Source organism: Empidonax traillii, unplaced genomic scaffold, assembly GCF_003031625.1.
Source record: "Empidonax traillii isolate 1590-97213 ecotype Southwest subspecies unplaced genomic scaffold, ASM303162v1 scaffold1432:size123599, whole genome shotgun sequence".
In the NCBI taxonomy this organism is placed as follows: domain Eukaryota; kingdom Metazoa; phylum Chordata; class Aves; order Passeriformes; family Tyrannidae; genus Empidonax; species Empidonax traillii.
The window spans coordinates 89,125-108,782 of NW_020956625.1; the positions used below are offsets into that span (position 1 = coordinate 89,125).

A 19,658-nucleotide genomic window follows, 5' to 3' on the forward strand; every position below is an offset into this window, starting at 1 on the left:
GGTTCATCACGCTGCTTTGACTGCTGGTGCCAGTCCTGAAAGATGAAAGAGGTTTGGTTTCCCACAGCAGGGGAAAACATGGCACAAATAATCTCCTCAGCTGATCCAAAGTGGAAGGAGAAGGGCTGGTTAATCCATCATGACTCAGACTGAAGATGGATGTGATTTTATATGAGTACATGTGATTTTAGTAATCAAAATAAGTGGGAAGGGGGATTTCTGACTCCATGAAGGGCTTGCCCATTCACCTGCATGAGTCTGCCACAGCCCAGCTCCATAACCAGAAATTTGGAGGGCATTGATAGGAGAGGAAGACAATTTTTGACACATCCACACCCGGTCTTAAACCAGCAGCTTAATCTGATCCCATGGCACCGTGATCCGTGTGGGATCAGGTGATCCATGGCTCTCTAACCCATTCCTGAGGTCCCCCAGGGATGGAGAGCCACCAGCTCTGGGGACAGTCCACGCCAGTGCTGTGTTACCCTCCCAAGGGAGGAGTTTCTTCCTCACGAGTTTCCTTGGGAGCAACTCCCAGTCCTTACTGAGGGGCATCAAAACTGAGCAAATCCAAGGGCTGGGAATACCATCATGCCTGGCTAATCCACCTGTTTGGAATGAAACAGGGGCTTGTGCTGCCTCAAATTACAGCTTTGGAAGGACCTGAAACAGTAACAGGTGCTTGTGGTGGCTCCCTCAGAGCTGCAAAGGCTTAAATTTTGGGAAGAGAGGTGGGAGAAGGCCACGGAGGTGAGCCCGTGGAGGACAAGGGCACTGTTAATTACAGATAAGAGTGAGGTGGAACTGCCTGGGGAGATGGTCCCTGTGGGAGGAGGGGAGATGCCAGCTGAGGATGGAGGGAGGTGGCACCTGCACGTGGAGAAACTCACCCACGGCCACGCTCGGCCGCGGGTCATCTGCGGGTGCCTCGGCCCCAGGGAGTGTTTTGTTCTGCTTCTGACCCCCTTTCCCCCCTCCAGCTGCCTCCTACACGGACAGCTCTGACGATGAGACCTCCCCCCGGGACAAGCAGCAGAAGAACTCCAAGGGCAGCAGCGATTTCTGCGTCAAGAACATCAAACAGGCGGAGTTCGGGCGCCGGGAGATTGAGATTGCTGAGCAGGGTAAGGGGGGCACCTGCCTCCAGCTCCACCTCGGCCTGGGTCCTTCCTTCCCCCAAAATCCCCCTCAGAGGCTCAGTGTGTTGGTGATTTCTTGGTACCTGCTAGAGGTGGGAAAGCTCTGGTGGGATGTTGTGGGATGGGAGGGGAGTTACAGGGTCATGCCAAGTGGCTCCAACCAAACAACTACTGAAGGGCCGTTCTGCAGTCAGACATATTTCATTAAAATCAGCAGAAAAGATGAAATCCATTCAATAAACTTGAGCCTGATTATCTCCAAAAATCCGTAGCAAAGAGTTTAGGAAGCTGGAGGGACACTGGGGATGTGGGGCAGGGCAGGAAGCCCCAAGTTCTCCTCAGTCTGCAGCAGATTTTCCTCCAGCCTCACCTGGGAACTGGCAGGCAGAAATTAGAACATGTGATGATGCTACATCCCAAACAGTAGGGAAACAATCCAGAGGGATATTTGGATCCTTTTCACTTATCTGGGCTTGCTCACAAGGCTTTGGCTTCTTTGGAAGCCACCCCAGCTGTGCCAGTTCATGGGATTAGCAGACAGAGGGGCAGGAAGTGGGGCTGCTGTTCGTCCTTGTCCTCATCCCTCTTTCCATGGCACTCATGGGCTTGTTTTCCCTTCTCCCTGCAGAGATGCCCGCGCTGATGGCTCTGAGGAAGAGAGCTCAGGGAGAGAAGCCGCTGGCTGGGGCCAAGATCGTGGGCTGCACACACATCACAGCCCAGACAGCTGTAAGGATGGCCCTGAACCCCCACCGGGGCTTTTCCACTGCTCAGTCCCTCAAACAGCACCCAAGGAGTTATAAAATATACCTTGAAGTTTCCTATTTATGTCATCCTTTTTAAATGGTTTAACTGCAAAATTCTTCTCTGTGCAACTTCCTAACAAGCCTGATGCTCCTTGAAACCAGCCTCAGGGGTCCCAGAGGATCACTGGATCCTGGAAGGATTTGAGTTGGAAGGGGCCTCAAAGCCCATCCAGTCCCACCCCCCTGCCATGGGCAAGGACACCTTGCACTGGCCCAGGTTGCTCACAGCCTTGTTCAACCTGGCCTTGAAGCTTCAAACCAACTTCAGAGGCCCCTGAAAATCATTAAATCATGGAATGGTTTGGGTGGGAAGGGACCTCAAAGCCCATCCAGCCCCACCCCTGCCATGGGCAGGGACACCTTCCACCGGCCCAGGTCGCTCCAAGCCCCGTCCAACCCGGCCTTGAAGCTCAAAACCAACCTCAGAGACCCCCCCCAGAAGTTTTCCCCCAAACAGCAGATAAACCCCCCAGCTGTGGGTTGCTCCTTGTGTTGACCTTGCCGGTGTTTTTTGGTTTCCAGGTGCTGATGGAGACCCTGGGAGCGCTGGGTGCCCAGTGCCGATGGGCCGCCTGCAACATCTACTCCACCCTGAACGAAGTGGCTGCTGCCCTGGCTGAGAGTGGTAGGAAACACCTCCCTCCTTGTTCTCCTTGGGTTTTGTGAAGATTTCTTTTGGTTTTGTCTCATTTTTCGCCTCTTAGAGGTGTTTTTTTTTTCCCCTTAGTTATTTTTGATTTAGGATAAACCCATAGGAGGTAACAGCACACGGTCAGTCCCTTCCAGTGCTCTGGAAACCTTGGAATGGTTTTATTCTGGAGGATAAGAGGACATGGGACAAATAATGGTGATGCCCTTAATGGGTTCAGTGGGCTACACGAAGCTGAAAGTTATTTTGTTAAGAGGAACAAAGCTAAATTTCATTTAAATGCTGTAAATTTGAGTCAGAACTTTGGCTAAAAGGGGCAAAAAGAGAGACTTTGAGGGGGAAATGACTCATAAAAAAAGAAGCTGAGCACCTTGGTGCTCACCTGGGAGATTGAGATCATGTTTTACCTGGGTGAAGTCAGGGCTTTTACCTGGGTAAGGTCTGGAATTTTACCTGGGTGAGGTCAGGAGTTTCACCTGGGTAAGATCAGGAGTTTTACCTGGGTAAGATCAGGAGTTTTACCTGGGTAAGATCAGGAGTTTTACCTGGGTAAGATCAGGGGTTTTACCTGGGTGAGATCAGGAGTTTTACCTGGGTAAGTCAGGAGTTTTACCTGGGTAAGATCAGAGGTTTTACCTGGGTAAGATCAGAGGTTTTACCTGGGTAAGGCCAAGGGTTTGACCATGAGACCTGGAAGCCCCCACAGAAGCCAAACCCACCATCTTGCCCGTTACCAGGTCTCGCTCCCTGGAGCTTTGTAATAATTGCTCATAAATCAGAGTATGTTCAAATGAATTATTAATTCATTAAGGAATTAGTGGCTGACATGCCTAGCAGGCTAACTTTCAGGGAAATCTTCATTTTGGAAATAAATACCATGGCTTAGAGCGTGTTGTCCTCTGGTCTGGTGGGTGGAGGGAGAGGAAGAAGTGAGGAAGGCTGAAGGCAGCTCCCAGGGCTGCCCTGGGTGTGGGAATTCAGAGCTTCTCCTGGAAGGGGGGTGTTGAAAGCTCAGCCTGGAGGCAGGGCTGGCAATGTGGGGAGCGGGGCTGATCCCACGGGATCTGCCAAGGCTGTGCTGGCACCTCTCCCTCTCCCTCTCCGTGCCAGGGTTCCCCGTCTTCGCCTGGAAGGGAGAGTCCGAAGATGATTTCTGGTGGTGCATCGACCGCTGTGTCAACGTGGAGGGCTGGCAGCCCAACATGGTGAGTGGGGGGACGGGGCACGCCTCTCTTACCTCCAGAGGGCTTTACAGTGACCCGTGTCCTGTGGGAAATGAACTTTTTGCTGCTCTCCCAGCTGTGGAGTCGGAGAGAAGGTGGGTTAAAGTGGCTTCTGGGTCTTGCCTACCAAGCAGGGTTTTGTTGAACTCCTTCCTAAATTAGCACAGCTGCCTTAAGTGCAGAGTTTTCTGGGTGCTTAGTCTGATTCCAGAGTGTCTTGCTACAGTTTAAACCAAACACATTTAATCCACCCACCGAAAATGGCTCAAAATCAATGTTTTTTGAGAAGAGGTTGCATCCTTTTCACCATTAAGTTCTCACCTTTGGTTGATGGGGATTTTTCTTACTTAAGCCAAGCCTCTGTTCCAGAACAGAACTCGGCTTTTCAGGTGATTTCCACACTTTGAACCTGCTCTCACTGCAGGAACACAAAACCTCAGGTAACCCAACTCCCCTTGGCTGCTTTATCCTGCCCTCGTTTCCAGGCAAGACACAGAACCTGGAACTACGTGAGTGGAATAATTTTCAGCTGTCAGATGTGCTGTTTTCGTGCTGTTCCCCCAAAGCTTTGGAGCCCTGGAGCTTGTGATCTGAATGAGATGGGAAGCAGCGAGAGGTGGAGGATAAGGGCGGATCCGGGTTGGTTTTCTGCCGGTATCGGCTCCTTTGAGGTGGAGTTTTTGTCCCTTCCAGCCAAACCTCTTCATCCCCTCGCTGTCACCTTTGAAAAGAATCAGCACTGTCAAAAAAATCCACCCCCAGGCTCTGAGTGGGAGTCTAGACAGTCTTTGAGGAATCATTTCCCGTCTGAAACGTCGCTCTTTGAACAAGTCCCGGAAAAAAGGCAGGTTTTGCTTTCCCAGGATCTCCTCAGGACCCTTCACGTGCCTTCAGGAATCCTGGAGTGGTTTGGGTGGGAAGGGACCTCAAAGCCCATCCAGTGCCCCCCCTGCCATGGGCAGGGACACCTTCCACTGGCCCAGGTTGCTCCAGCCTGGCCTTGGACACTCCCAGGGATCCAGGGGCAGCCACAGCTCCTCTGGGCAACCTGTGCCAGGGCCTCACTCCCCACAGATTCTGACCTTCAGAGGAGGGTTTTGGAAATCCAGACCTCCAGAGGATGGCTCTGGGAATCACATACCTCCATGGAATGGCTCTGGGATTCCTGAACTTCAGGGCAGGGTTTTGGGAATGCTGACCTTCATGAGGAGGAATCACAGACTTTCACAGTGGGGCTTTGGGAATCCAGACCTTTGGAGCAGGGCTCTGGGAACCCTGATTTTCAGAGTGGGGCTCTCTCTGCACAGGAATGGCTCAAAGAGGAGTTTTTTTTCCTGAAAAATACAGAATCTGCAGCGCTGGGAGGTTGGTTTCCTGATCCAGGACCAGGCTGCCTCCAGGGGATTGCGGTGCCACCTCCCACCACTCCCTCCCGCCATCTCCTTGTGTTTCCCTCGCTCATTTTCTGCAGCAAATTATTTTCAGGCACGTTGCTGAGCTAATCCTGGGCAATTTTAATCCACTTGGTCGGGGCAGGATCAGCCACGTGCTGCGGTTTGGGAAGCTGGGAAGGGAACAGGGGGAGATGAGGTGGTAACGGGGTCTGGGGTGGGATTAAGAGGCAGATGGCTCAGATGGCACCTGGAGACACCAGTTCCTTTCCTGGAAGAGCCAGAGGTTTTCTGCTGGAGAAAACAGGAGATGGAAGGGCTGAGGGAGGGAGAAGGGACAGCCATGGGAATTTGTCTGCTTGGAGAGAGAAGCACTGAGAGAGAAACCCCTACCAAGGCTCCCACCTGGAACCGCTGCTTTTCTGCAGGAGAAATTATCTGCACCTCAAATAAAGGCCTTTCCCCCCCAAAAAAAACCCAAACCTGCCTGGAAGAATGAGAATGAGGGCAAACAGGCTGCATAAAGCTGGGGAAACTGCAGGAATGTGAGGCTCTGCTGCTGGATGGTCGGGGCTGCCACACAAAGGTGACCTTCCCTCAAAAACCAGTTCCCCCATGGATTCAGTTTGGGGTTTTACATCCCCTGCTCTCCCAGGAAAGAGGAAGCTTCCAACTCCCAGAATTCTCTCTCAGAAGAGGATTATGTGCCCTATTAAATGGGGATTAATGAAATGGAGACGTCCTGGGAGCCAGGCTGCTCCATTCCAGGCTGCTGAATTCCCACCTGGGCCGGCCCAGCACAGCTCCCCAGCCCTCTTAACCCTTGCCTGCCTCTGCTTCCCTGGGGATAGAGCATGGAGCTGGGAATTCCCTGGAGACTCAAGAGCTGGATCTGCATGGATGCTCCTGAACATTCTGCATGTGCCTCCCAGACGTTCTGGAGGAGCAGCTGCTGCACATCAGCGGCAGATCCAGCCATCCTGAGAGGAAAAGGGCGAGAGAATACAGAACATTCCCAAGGAACTCTCTGGCCACGGATGGCTCCGTGAAGCCACCACGCTGTGTCGTGACAAAGCTCAGGGATGTCAGATGGGGCTTCTGCCTCGGCTGGGAGTGTTCATTTCATTTCTCCTGGGAAAGCTGCACACCCTCAAGCAGGAGGGTCCTGGCCGGGCTCTACCAGCAGCCAGCGAGTGGAGAGGCCTCTGCCCAGGGCTGGATTTTTGGGCACCCCTGGGCACAGCAGGGAACAGGCAGAGAAGGGCATGATGATGATGATGATAAAGTGAGAAGTCTGATGTTAGTGTAGGGAACATGCAAAGAGGAGGGTGATGGTGGTGCAGTCGGAGTTCTTTGGTGTGGGAGTGGGGAACATGCAAAAAGGGCGATGGTGGTGGTGATGATGATGATGATGTAAGAAGGATGATGATGATGATGACAGTGACTGTGAAGATGAGGAGGAGGAGGACAGTCTCTCTCAGCCAGTCTGGTCAGCACAGGTCCTTGGCACTTCACCCTCCCCCTTTTACATCCTGCTCTTCCTCCTCCACTACCAGTCACATCAGAAAAGCTGATGACTGTCCAGTTCAAAGGTTCTTCCATCTGTGCTTCTGGGAGATGAGAGTGGAGCCTGCACAGCCACTTTCCACATTTCCTCAGTTCTTGTCATCAACACCAGAGTTTGCTGTGTTTGTCTGACCTGTTGCCTTTCCAGGACGTTGCTGATGAAGCAGCATTCCTGCTGGGAATGTTCAACCAGAATATTCCCACCTGACTCACACTGAGGTGCCAGAACACGGAATGATTTATCCCTGGTGCCCTTCTGAGCTCTGGAGGCCTCACTGGGCCCTCAGAGCACTGACTGGGGTTGTTCTCGTTCCAGATCCTGGATGATGGGGGAGATCTCACTCACTGGATCTACAAGAAATATCCCAACATGTTTAAGAAGATCAAGGGGATAGTGGAGGAGAGCGTGACAGGAGTCCACAGGTAACAGGATGGGCTGGGCTGGCAGGAGAATTTGGGACAGAAACACCTCAGGGCTCTGGTGCCAAAGGCCCCCCCACTGGGGGACACCCCAGGTCACCCGAGGGGTGAACCCCCAGCGCGTGGGCTGTGCTGTCCCTGCAGCCTGGGCTTGGCTTTCCACAGGAGCTGGTGGAAATCCCTCATCCATTCCCTCTTGGAGCTGCTGCTCTGAGCTCCAGGCAGGGAGCAGAAGCCCCTCCCGAGCTCTGTGGGGGTGGGAAGGGGCACCAGGTCGTGTTTTCCACCTGGGAGGCGGGAGGAGTGGTTACTCAGCTCGTTTTGGAGATGGAAGAGGAAGGGCTGAGGCTGTTGCACAGGAAGGGGTGGGCTGAGGACAAAGCCAGAAGGGTAGTCCTGACCTAAATCTCTGGGAAGAAGTGAGATTTGGGAAGAGGAACCGATTCTCCAGTTGGGGTGGGGTCCCACAAAGGGAGGCCCTCAGAGATGACTCGGTGGAATCCATCAGTCCCTGGCAGGAGCAGGGGTGGGGTGGGAGAAGTGGCTTTCCCAGGGGAGTTAATCCTATCCCAGGGGCCAGGAAACAGGGAGCTGGGGAGAAGAGCAGCAGCCTCTGCTTTTTGCTCTCTTTTTGCAGGGAGAAAGGTTTGGCTGCAGCTCTTGGAGCTGCCTGGGAGTTTGGCCAGAGGTTCAGGCAGTGCTCGAAACAGGGAAATGAAATATTGAAACAGGGAAGTGGATTCAGGTCTGCAGCCAGTGGGGTCAGGAAAGGGACTGATGGTATTTTTAGTATCTGGAATCATTCCCAATATGGGCAAAGGAGCTTTCCAAGCATGTTCTTATTCCCAAGTACTGGAGCAGGGACATTTTCAGATTCTCTTTGAAGCCCCAGTGACGTGTCTGGTTTCATTTTTAGTGGTTTTGCTGCTGCTGGGGGTCGAGTCTGTGCTTGGAATTAGGAGGACAGGTTGATGTTGGAGAGCTGGGGGGGTTCACCTGGAGAAGAAGAGGCTCCAGGGAGACCTGAGAGCCCCTGGCAGGGCCTAAAGGGGCTCCAGGAGAGCTGGAGAGGGACTGGGGACAAGGGATGGAGGGACAGGACACAGGGAATGGCTTCCCAGTGCCAGAGGGCAGGGATAGATGGGAGATTGGGAAGGAATTGCTGGCTGGGAGGGTGGGGAGGAGCTGGACTGGATTTCCCAGAGAAGCTGTGGCTGCCCCTGGATCCCTGGAAGTGTCCAAGGCCAGGTTTGATCAACCTGGGCCAGTGGAAGGTGTCCTTTTCCACGGCAGGGAGTGGAATGTGATGTTCTTTAAGTCCCCTTCCACCCAGACCCCACAGCAGAGAGCAGGGAAATGTTCTCCCACTGAGGACCTGTTTTCCCACATCCACCCAGGCTGTACCAGCTGTCCAAGGCGGGAAAGCTCTGTGTCCCAGCCATGAATGTCAACGACTCTGTCACCAAGCAGAAGTTTGACAACCTGTACTGCTGCAGGGAGTCCATCCTGGACGGGTACGTAGCGGACACCCCCCAGATCCCACGGGGAATGGCACCCACGGCTCTACCCTGCTCCAGCTCCCATCATTTCAGCTCAGCTGATGTGTGAGAGCAGAGCAAAGACCCTTCATTACCTGTGCTGCACTTCAGAGTTCCTCACAGGCTCCCTCCTGTCCCCCTGGCCTTTGAGGATGGGGATAAAAGCTGTCTGTGTCCATGGTGGGTGTGAGTGGAACAGCAGCTCCCTCCCAACCTTCTTTGCCTTTCTCCTTTCCCTTCTTTTATCCTCAGGGATCTTTTTTTTTTGTTTGTTTTCCTCCCTCCTTCTCTTTATTTCCTTTATTTTGCTGGAAATGGGTGTCTGTGTCCTCGCCTCTCCCACCACCAAATTTTGTCGGGGCCAGGTGAGGTCAGGGCAGGTTTTGTTCCTGCAGTTCAGCTGTGACACATTCCATGAACAATCCATAAAGCTGTGACGTGGGGCAGCGTTTTCCGAGGCACTGGAAGCAATAATGGGGAAAATGAGGGGGGTAAAACATGGGAACAGGTTGGCCAGAGAAGCTGTGGCTGCCCCTGGATCCCTGGGAGTGTCCAAGGCCAGGCTGGAGCAACCTGGGCCGGTGGAAGGTGTCCCTGCCCGTGGCAGGGGGTGGCACTGGGTGGGCTTTCAGGCCCCTTCCCACCCAACCCATCCTGGGATTCCATGGCAACCCCTTGAGGGGCAAGTTGGGATTTGGGTTAAGGCTGGTCCAGGCATCTAAAACTGGGTCAAGGGAGACGTGAGCAGAGGTGCAATTAAATCTGCTGTGGGTTTTATCCAAATTCTCTCAGAAAAGTGAGGGAATTTCACCTTCCCTGCACTGCTAACCTATTTACTCCTGTGCTAAAAATAGCCTGGAATGTAGGACACTCTTAGGGAGAAAGCAGAAGGAAAGGGAGTGGAAGGGGGAGCTTTATTTGTGGGAAGCACTGGGATTCTGGCAGGGAGTTACCCCTTCCCTGCTGCCCCTCTGCTTCTCTTGGGGGGGGATATTTGGACTTGCACAAACGAAGAAAAAAGTGGTTTTGCCGAAGGTTTTTGGTATTTCCTGAGTGGCAAAGCAAAGGGTCAGCTAAAATAACAAGCGCCAGAAAAAAAGGGCTCCCAACCCAACCTCTGTCCCGTTTGTTGTGTTTCAGTGCAGCCCCCCCACCCTTACAAAAGCCACAAGTCAGTGTTGAGGTGGTTTGGGGGTCTTGTCTGCCCCCCAAATTCCCAGGGGCTCGAGCCCCAGCCGCGGTGTCCGGGAGGGGCAGCGGCTGATCCCGGGATCAGCTCGTTAGTGCTGGTTTTAATTGCGCCTTTTTCTGCCCCCTCAGCCTTAAGAGGACGACGGACATGATGTTTGGAGGGAAGCAGGTGGTGGTCTGTGGCTATGGGGAGGTAAGGGGGCCGTGTTTTCCAGGGGAATCCTGCATGGACATGAGGTTTGGAGGGAAGCAGGTGGTGGTCTGTGTGTCTGAATATTGGCATGCCCAGGGATTAATTTAGCACATCATCTTTCGTATTATATATTACATTTAATATAATATTACAGCATTCAGAGGCTCTGCACAGCGTTGCACATTGATGTGTGGTCAAGGAAGAGAAATTCATTTATATCTTATACAAACATATGTCAAATTTATATCAATTTGAGTATAAACACACATAAATTTATATATAAAGGTATATCGATTTGTATACGAGGGAAAAAAAGATGCATGAAAGTTATACAAATGCGGATATAAATGTATAAACATATAAATATATTAAATGTGTATGGATTTTTATACAAATACATATCGAATTCATATAAATTTGAGTATAAGCACACATTAATTCACACAAATTTGAGTATAAACACACATTAATTTATATAAATTTGTACATAAAGATATATTGATTTATATGCAATTGTATATAAATGTATGTAAAATTATTTTTATATAAATATATAAATATTTTTATATAAATATATAAATCTATAATATATATATGGATTTTTATATAAATATATGTTAAATTTATATAAATGTGCATATAAATATATTCAATTTATATAAATGTGTATATAAGTATATTACATTTATATAAATGTTTATATAAGTATATTACATTTATTTAAATTTGTATAGAAATGTTACATTTATAAAAATGTGTACATAATATGTTTATTTGTGCTCAAATACATCCCATTTATATGAATTTGCATATAAACATCCATATAATTTGTAGAAATATGAATCTTATATTCACTCATACCCCTGTGCCTGCACCCCCAAACTTCCTCTCTCCTCCTGGGATTATTCCCCCTTTCCGGGCTGCCCTCAGGACCAGTTCACACCAGTGCCCTGGGCTGTGCTGTGGGTGCCTTTTCTGGAATCCAACCACTGAATTGGCTCCGTTTTCTCCCCCATAATCCCATTTTTGGGACCCTCAGGCCGTTTAACGTGGATTCCCCGCCTTGGGTGTGGCTGTGCAAAGGTCAAAGCTCGTTAACCCTCCCAGCTTAATGACCATCAATGTCCCCGAGTGGGGCAAAGGTCACAGGGGACTCCCAAACTCTGCCTGGCCCTCTGGGCTCTGCTTTGGTGTGTTCTGGAGACCGGGATGTTCGGGGGAAATCAACTCCCCGGGAACAAAACCAGCGGCACGTGGCGACCTCGGAGTGCCCCTGCTCGAAGCTGGGCCTGAGCCACGGCTCAGATGACCCCAAATCCAGGAATTCCCTGCCCCAAAAATCGAGTATCTGCCACCAGGAGGGTTCCCGAGTGCTCCAGGAGGGCAGAGGAGCCTCCCAGAATTGTCCATCCCCGGGAATCCTCCCCCAGCCCTGCCGGCTCTGGGGGTGTCCCCAGCTCGGGGCACTCCCTGCTGCTCCACTTTCTCCCTGTTTTCCCAGGTTGGGAAGGGCTGCTGTGCTGCTCTGAAGGCCATGGGCTCCATAGTGTACGTGACAGAGATCGACCCCATCTGTGCCCTGCAGGCCTGGTAAGGGTTCCCAACCCCCCAGGGGATCATTTGTCCTGAATCAGCTGGGCAGAGAGCCCTTCCCAAAGGGGAGCTGGGGAGGTGTCCAGGGGTTCTCTGCACCCTGCAGGGACCCACAGCTCCGTCCCAAGGGCAGGGGAGGGTTCCTGGCTAAAGCATCCCCTGGTTTATCCACGTCCCAACCGCACAGCCCAGAGCTCGGTGGCACGGATCGATGTCGGGAACGAGCTGTGCCCTTTGGAATGCCAACACGGGACCCCCAGTGCCGTGCACACACCTCACCAGGGGGTGGTTTGTTTGGTTCTGTGATCCCCCACCCCTCACAAACCCCTCACTGACACCAGGACCCCGCACAGGGCGGGGCACCCGCTGAGCTCCAGGAACAGGCTGGTCTGGAGCCCCCACACCCCAAGGTGTGGGATGGGACACCACTGGGAAAGCAGAGTCCTGAAAACACCCAGAGCCTCATTAAACCCTCAGCCTTTCCCTGACCACGGGCTCGCTGTGGGGAGAGAACTAACGAGCTCTGCTTAATTAGCAGAGCTGATGAACTTCAGGTTCCTCTGAGACCTTCAGGAGTGGCACATCCAGCACCCCCACCCTTAGCTGGGAATTCGGTTGTTTCCAGTGTGTGGCCCCTCTAGGAAGGAGTCTGCAGTGGGGAAGAAAAGCCTCAGTAAATGGGACATGCAGCAAAAAAAAAAAAAAAAAAAAAGGCTTTTTTTTTATAGTAACTCTGATTTTGCAGCTTGTGAGAGTCTCAAAAATGAGCTCTCGGGAGGACTGTCAACAAATCCCCAAAAAACATCCTGCCCCTGTTATCCAAACACACCTTGCTGCTGGAGGCAGGGAAGACTCAGCACCTCTGAAGGTTCTGCAGGTGCCTAAATATGGATTTCAGGGTTCAGGAGAGACATCTGCAGGGTTGGGGTGTTTTTTAGGATGATCTAAATCCGCCTCGACGCGGATTCTGCAGCTCCTGGATGTGCTTTGCAGGAGGAGCAGCTTTTAAAAAAACCCGTCTGGGTTGAGAACTGAGGTTTGCAGACGAGAAGACCTCAGCAGAAAACACGAAAGCCCAAAAAATGTCTTTTCACTTCTCCCCACAAGAGTCCCAAATCCTTCAGAAACTCCCAAAACGGCTCGGGGTCCGTGGCCCTTTGGGTGCCGCCGTCCCGTTTTCCAGTCTGGTGTTACAGAAAGCTATAATTAGTGTCTGAAAATCACTTTTTTTTTTTTTCCCCCCTATTTTTGGCATGTTTTTGCTGCTTCTGATGCCCTTCTCCCCCCTCTCTCCTCCCAGCATGGACGGGTTCCGGCTGGTGAAGCTCAACGAGGTCATCAGACAGGTCGACATCGTCATCACCTGCACAGGTACGGGGGATCCGCCCCCAAAACCACCTGCACCCCTTCCCAGAGGGCAGGGCACTAGGATGGGGGCAGGGAAGGTGGGTGCTGACCCCGGATTTCGGTGTCTGGCAGGGAACAAGAACGTGGTGACCAGGGAGCACCTGGATCGGATGAAGAACAGCTGCATCGTCTGCAACATGGGGCACTCCAACACCGAGATCGACGTGGTGGGTGTGGGGTCACCCCTCTGGGGGGGTGACTGTGCTTTGAGGTTTGGTGGGTTGGGGGGATGGTGTTTTGGGGACCCATCCACAGCTCTGACTGTCCTGAGCTGAGGAAGCCCCTCCCTGGGAGGAGGTGAAATACCCCATCCCCGTGTCTCAGCAGGCACTGGCAGACGTGCCAGTGTCATTCCAGCGATCCCAAGGGATCCCAAGTGCCCACCAGCCTCACTCCTTCCCCGTGGGAGTCACTGAATCCCCTGTCCAGCCCAGTTTTGTGTTATTACACCAGTTAGACCCAGCCAGGAGTTCAACCCCACCGTGCTCTTCCAAACAGCCCCAAAATCTGCTCATCTGTGCTTGGGGATGGGGCAGAAAAGCAGGAGAGCCCTTCCTGGAGGTCAGTGGGGTGTTCCTCAGCCAAACCTGTGGGTTTAGAGCCACCTCTGGGCTGGAAAGGAGCAACCACAGCCATGCAGAGCCCGGCTGGGGACCACGAATCCTCTTCAGCCAGAGCTGCACCGACACTTGGTGCTGCAGCTTTGATGTGTTGAGATCATAAAAACGGTCTCAGGTTATGATTCCTGAACATTTCATTGTTCTGGGACCACGATTGGGCCCGAAGGAGACAGAGAACCAGGACAGTGTCAGGGAGCTGCTGCCTCCTTTCATCCCTGTGCTGTGGGGTGGGGTGGGAGGTGCTGCTGTAACCATCCCAACCCCGTTTCCAGGCCAGCCTGCGCACACCAGAGCTCACCTGGGAGAGGGTGAGGTCCCAGGTGGACCATGTCATCTGGCCAGATGGGAAGAGGATAGTCCTGTTGGCAGAGGTGAGTGCCAGGGGAGGGGCAGCAGCTGCAGCCTCTTCTCTGGGGGAATTTCTGCCTGTTCTCTGCTCCTGGAGGAGGAAAACAGGAGCTGGGAGTGTCTAAAACCCACCTCCTTGGGCCTCAGCAGCTGAGGGGTCCCTCTGGCTGGAAGGTTTGGCCCATGGAATCCTGGAATGAGAGGATGATTTGGGTTGGAAAAGCTTCTGGCTTCATGAAGTCCAACCATCCCCCGGCACTGCCAAGGCCACCGCTGACCATGTCCCCAAGTGCCACATCCACAGGGCCTTGAAATCCCCCCAGGGATGGGCACTCCCCCCTGCCCTGGGCAGCTGTGCCAGGGCTGGACAGCCCTTTCCAGGAAGGAATTCCCCCAATATCCAACCTGCCCCTCCCCTGGCACAGCTTGAGGCCGTTTCCCCTTGTCCTGTCCCTGTTCCCTGGGAGCAGAGCCCGACCCCCCCCGGCTCCCCCCTCCTGGCAGGGACTTGCAGAGCCAGAAGGTCCCCCCTGAGTTCCTGGGACATGGAAAATCCCCCATGCTTTAATTTATCCCACTCCAGGGTTTCTCCCTTATTGAGTGCAGCCAGCACCTGGGGGTCCAAGTGCAGGTGACAAACTGTTTCCCCCCAGTGGGGACACCTCACGCCAGTGGTTCTGGTACCTTCTGCAGGGCCATGGAGCGGGTTTGGTGCCTCGTTAACACCCAGTTTCTCCTCCCCAGGGCCGCCTGCTGAACCTGAGCTGCTCCACCGTCCCCACCTTCGTCCTGTCCATCACGGCCACCACGCAGGTGAGCGGGTGGGGGGTGCCCAGAGCCCGTCCTGCCCCGGGGGCAGCAGATCCTCACCCGGGTGTCTCCTCCGCAGGCCCTGGCTCTGATAGAGCTGTACAACGCTCCCGAGGGCCGCTACAAGCAGGACGTGTATTTGCTGCCTAAAAAAATGGGTAACCCCCCCCTGCTCCCTGCCTTCTCCCTGGGGGTCTGGGGAGGGGACAGACGGGAATTTCCACTGGGCTGGGGACAGTTGCTTGTTCAACTCCCTGCCAAGCTCGGGGGCTTCCAGTAGGTTCTTCCCGCTGGTTTTGGGGATTGTTGCTGTTTGCTGGTCCTGCCTGGGGAAAAGAGGTGGACACATCCCAGTGCAGGGGCTTGTCCCAGTGCAGGGGCTTGTCCCAGTGCAGGGGCTTTTCCCAGTGCAGGGGGTTGTCCCATGGGGCTCCTGCCAGCGGAGTGTGGTCACCAACCAGAAGCCCCAGCAGCAGAACCCCCTCCCGAGGACACGGCTGCGCTTTGGCTGCAGAAATGGGCTCTGTGGTGGGAGCTGTGTTTTTTCTGAGGCTGAGGGGAGGTGTCACCCACCAGAGGTGTCTGGTGGGCTCTGCACCGCCCCTGGGGGATTCGTGGCTGTCCCCCTGGCCACACTAACGGGCTCTGGGGTGGTTCCAGACGAGTACGTGGCCAGCCTGCACCTGCCGACGTTCGACGCGCACCTGACGGAGCTGACGGACGAGCAAGCCAAGTACCTGGGGCTGAACAAGAACGGACCTTTCAAACCAAACTACTACAGGTGCTGCCCCTCAGGCGTGGGCTCTGATCCCTCCTGTCCCCACGGGCCCTCGGCAGGGGCCCTTGGCCGGGCAGGAGCCCTTTGTGGTGGCCGCAGCTGTCACCAGACGTGGCAGATGCCACAGCGATGCCACCGGCTCGGCGACAGCTTTATTTTTAACGCTGGGCTGAGGATGAGCTGGCACAGAGCAGCTTTGGCCCCGGGGCTGCTCCGATGGGCTCAGCTCCCAAAAATAATAATAATAATTTTCCACACGAGCCCCTGGGTCGCTTCCCTTCCCAGATTTCTGTTGGAAGCCAACGCTGCCGTGAATTCCCACCGTGGAAATGAAATGGCTTTGCACAAACACAGATCAGCTCCTCAGGGGCTCAAGCCCAGATCCTTTTCCTGCGGGAAAAGGCGTTTTCTTGGTGGGCAGCTCTTTGGAGAGAAGATCTCCAGAACCAGAGCACTCCCAGTTTGGGGCTGAGTGGGTTTTGCCAATCCTGAGCTTTATTCCCTGCTCCCATTATGTGCAAAATTCTGCTGCTTCCCCATGGCCCTGGAAGGAATTCCCTCTGGTTTGATTCTCTTCCCTCTGGTTTGATTCTCTTCCCTCTGGTTTGATTCTCTGCCTGGTTTTGGTGTGTGGTGTAGCCCAGCCTTGCGGGGAGTGTGGTTTGTCCCAGACACAGAGGTTCAGGATCAGGGGTGGGTCCCAGCACTGAGGGAGAGCCACGACCCCTCAAACATCCCTCAAACATCCCGCCATGGGGTGGGAATGCCCTCAGAGGCACCGAGGACCAAACCCCTTCTCCACCAGTTCCTCCCTGGGCCTTTCCCCCTCCCAAAACCCATCGTGTTGATGCCAGAGGAGCTTCCCTTCCCTTCCCATCCACTCACCACCCCCCCTTTTCTCTCCTTCTGCCCAGATACTGAGTATTCCTGCTGCTGGATCCCCGGGAACGGCGGGGAACGAGCACCCAAGTCTGTTCTCAACTACTGTACAGGATGACCCCGCGCAAGCTTCCCACGCTCGAGCCGGGCTTGCTCCGTAGTCACCGTGTGTTTTAGGTTATTTATTTATTAAATTAGGATACCGTTCATGCGGCCTCTGCCACTGGTGTTCGTGCTGCCGCGGGACTGGGACGCGCTGGATTTCTTTCCCGTTTCTTTCATTCTTCTCTTTGGATTCGTTCTCTCTCGGGGCTGGGAGGATGAGGAAGGAGCTGGTGGGATCGAGCCCGGAATGGCCCGTTATCGCTGCTGGAGCCACAGAAGTCGCACGTTGGTTCCCCCCACGTCCCAGCGCCTCTTCCAGCGGCGCAGGATCCCGGGATGGGTTTGCGTTTCTCCCGCTGTTGGATGATGAAGCCAAAACACCTCGTTCGCTCCGGGCTCTGGCGAGGCCGGAGCCGCCCCCGGGGATCCCTCTGGAGAAGCCTCTCGTCGTGCTGTGGAACTTTCCGAGGGCTGGTGCCCCCAGCCCTTTGGGGAACGTCGCCTTAGCGCTGCTGGAAGCTGTGGGGAAGGGTCGGGGCAGGGAGAGCCCCGGGCGGGGCCGGCCGGGCGGGCAGAGCCAGCGCCGCTCCCTCAGCCCCCGCAGCTCCACAGCCATTCCTGCTGCTCTCGCCCCCAGTGCCAACCTCTCTGGATCAACCAAAGCTGTGTTCCCGGGGGGGCTCCCCCTGTGCTGCTGGAGGAGCTCCCCTGGCAGATGCTGCTCACGCACCGGGAGCTCTTCCCGAGCCGGGCAGAGCTCCCCGGACACCCCGGCTGGGGGGACCCCTGTCCACGCCGGGGCTTTCTCCAGCTGCATTTCCCCCCTCGCTGGAAGTGTTTGGGGTTTTCTTTTCTGGGTTGATTATTTCATTCCTTTATTTATGAATCTGGGAGCCCCCCCCCGGAGTGGCTGAGACGTCTGGTGGAGGATCCTCCACACGCAGATTCAGCGTCACTAAAACCCTTCAGTTGCCTCAGATCTTGAAGCGTCAGAGCTGAGGGGGAATGAATTGGCCATAGTTCCTTGTTTTATCCCAGGATGTCCCTCTGGAGCGCTGACACGCTTCCCAAGGTGACTTCCCAAGTCACTTTCATTATCCACGTGGAGAACATGATCCTTCTAAAATAAAACTGCCCGACCCCCTGAGCACAAAACCCTTTATCCTCTGGTTGCTGCTTTGGTTCCCGAGTCTCTCATCAGCTACAGAGTCATGTTTTGTCCTTATGGGCTTCTTTGCCATCATGAAAAACCCTTTTGTGGCAGCTCATTCACGCACAAGGAAGGAAAAACCGTGGAATTACGGTCTCGGCATCCAAGGCCTTCTCGTGGCTCCCAGGGGGTCTGAACTCTGCTTGGTCACGAGCTTTGGAGCAAATGTCCCAAGTTTGTCTCTGAAATCCCTCAAAACCTGGAAGGAAAACCTGGGGAAGAAGGACCCTTAGGAGGCCTTGGGAAGATGTTTAAGGCTTTGAGAAGGCTCTGAGGAGACCTCGAGGAGCTTCATCACAGACTGACCTCTAACCATGGACTTGAAGTAATCTCTGCCCACAAGTTTTATCCAGAGCCTGAGATTTTTTGGGAAGAGTCCCCCTGAGCCCCTGGAAATGTCCCGGATCCGCCTTGGTCTGTGCCAGCCCCGGGTTCCCGAAGCGGCCGTGCCTGGAATCTGCTCCCAGCACGGGTGACAGGGGCTTGTGGGGCCACATGGGAGCAGCTCCTGGAAGGACAGGTGTCCCAACCACCCCAGGAAAACCCCTCTCCACCCTCAGGACCCCCCGGAGCAGCTCCCTCCACTGCTCCCACCCCGTGTCCATCGCTTGTGCCGCAGCCAGGGGTGCTGCTCGTCCACGGATCCCCCCGAGCCCGGCTCGTCTGCCAGGTAGATAAGAGGGGAAAAAAAAAAAATATCAGTAATAAAATCCCACCTGACCTTTCCCACCTCGATTCCCCAGACTCTTCTCCGTGTTCTGCTTCTCCTGTAAAGCTTCTTGGCTCGCTTGGCTTTTTCCTAATCAACCTGGAATCATATCCTGTGATCATCTCTAAATTAAATGTTAATGGGGTTTGGTTTCTTTTATCCTTTTTTTTTTTTTTTTTTAAATGTAACGCCTTTTTTTTGTTCCAAGACTTTAGGAAAAAAAGGAGATTTTAGGTAACACCAGCAAAATCATATAAAGGAAATTTAATTCTGTCCTGAACTTTTAGGAATAACAAAGCAAAACCCGTCATCAGCAGGGAGGGAACGGAACCGTCGCACCCGTAACATTTCAAAAGGATGTTTTAAATATTAATGTCTGAGTGATTGTATTAGATCAGCAATAAAGACTCTGTAATCTCAAAACACAAATAAATCATGGGAAAACTCAGCTGCTCCCGGGGCGTCCTTCGGGGCCGGTGGGAGCACACGGAGGGGGTTGTTTGGGGGTAAGAGGTGGGATTCGGGATTGTTCCCAAAGCCCTGAGCTCCCAGTGCTGCTGGATAATCCCGGCTGGGGAAGCTCCACCCGTCCTTGGGGCAGCCGGAGCTGTTTTGGCTCCGCTGCGCTGTGTCCTTGGGGAAGCGGGGCCGGAAAAGTCGCGTTATCTCCCCCGGCCCGTCCCCTCCCCGCTGCTCAGGGACATTCCCACACGCGCACACTCGGGGCTTCCCGTTTTCCAGGGGCCGTGGGAGGACACAGGACACAAATGGCAGCAAGAAGGGGTGTCCAGCACCTCCCCAGCGACCCCAAAAACACCTGACCGCCCGTGTTGGGTGTGGAAGAGGAAAGGGGGTGGGGGGGAGTCCCTCCGTCCCACCCCTGTTCCAGCCCCCAGAGGCTGCTCCCAGCACCCCCAAGGACACCCCAGACCTCCCTCCCCCGCATCCCACGCTCCCAGCATCCCAGGGACTCCCACAGTCCCCTCCTCCCAGCATTCCATGCTCTCAGTACCCCAAGGACCCCATAACCCCCCTCCCCAGCATCCCAGGACCCCCGGGACACCCCATATCCCCATCCCCAAC

The 19,658-nt window shown here is 54.0% G+C and overlaps 1 protein-coding gene across 2 annotated transcripts in view; it reads left to right on the forward strand.

Annotated features, from left to right (window-relative positions):
• AHCYL2 (adenosylhomocysteinase like 2) overlaps positions 1 to 16,760 on the forward strand; it is a 73,610-nt gene extending 56,850 nt beyond the window's left edge. For both annotated transcript variants that reach the window (XM_027907254.1, XM_027907255.1), the window contains exons 3-17: positions 981 to 1,124; positions 1,768 to 1,868; positions 2,468 to 2,570; positions 3,705 to 3,799; positions 7,091 to 7,197; positions 8,592 to 8,708; positions 10,053 to 10,116; positions 11,618 to 11,706; positions 13,010 to 13,080; positions 13,189 to 13,283; positions 14,009 to 14,107; positions 14,829 to 14,897; positions 14,974 to 15,052; positions 15,555 to 15,675; positions 16,587 to 16,760. In XM_027907254.1, coding sequence (XP_027763055.1) covers positions 981 to 1,124; positions 1,768 to 1,868; positions 2,468 to 2,570; positions 3,705 to 3,799; positions 7,091 to 7,197; positions 8,592 to 8,708; positions 10,053 to 10,116; positions 11,618 to 11,706; positions 13,010 to 13,080; positions 13,189 to 13,283; positions 14,009 to 14,107; positions 14,829 to 14,897; positions 14,974 to 15,052; positions 15,555 to 15,675; positions 16,587 to 16,593 — 1,361 coding nt within the window. In that variant the 3' untranslated portion in view covers positions 16,594 to 16,760. The remainder of the gene's footprint in view (positions 1 to 980; positions 1,125 to 1,767; positions 1,869 to 2,467; positions 2,571 to 3,704; positions 3,800 to 7,090; positions 7,198 to 8,591; positions 8,709 to 10,052; positions 10,117 to 11,617; positions 11,707 to 13,009; positions 13,081 to 13,188; positions 13,284 to 14,008; positions 14,108 to 14,828; positions 14,898 to 14,973; positions 15,053 to 15,554; positions 15,676 to 16,586) is intronic.
• The last annotated feature ends 2,898 nt before the right edge of the window (positions 16,761 to 19,658 follow it).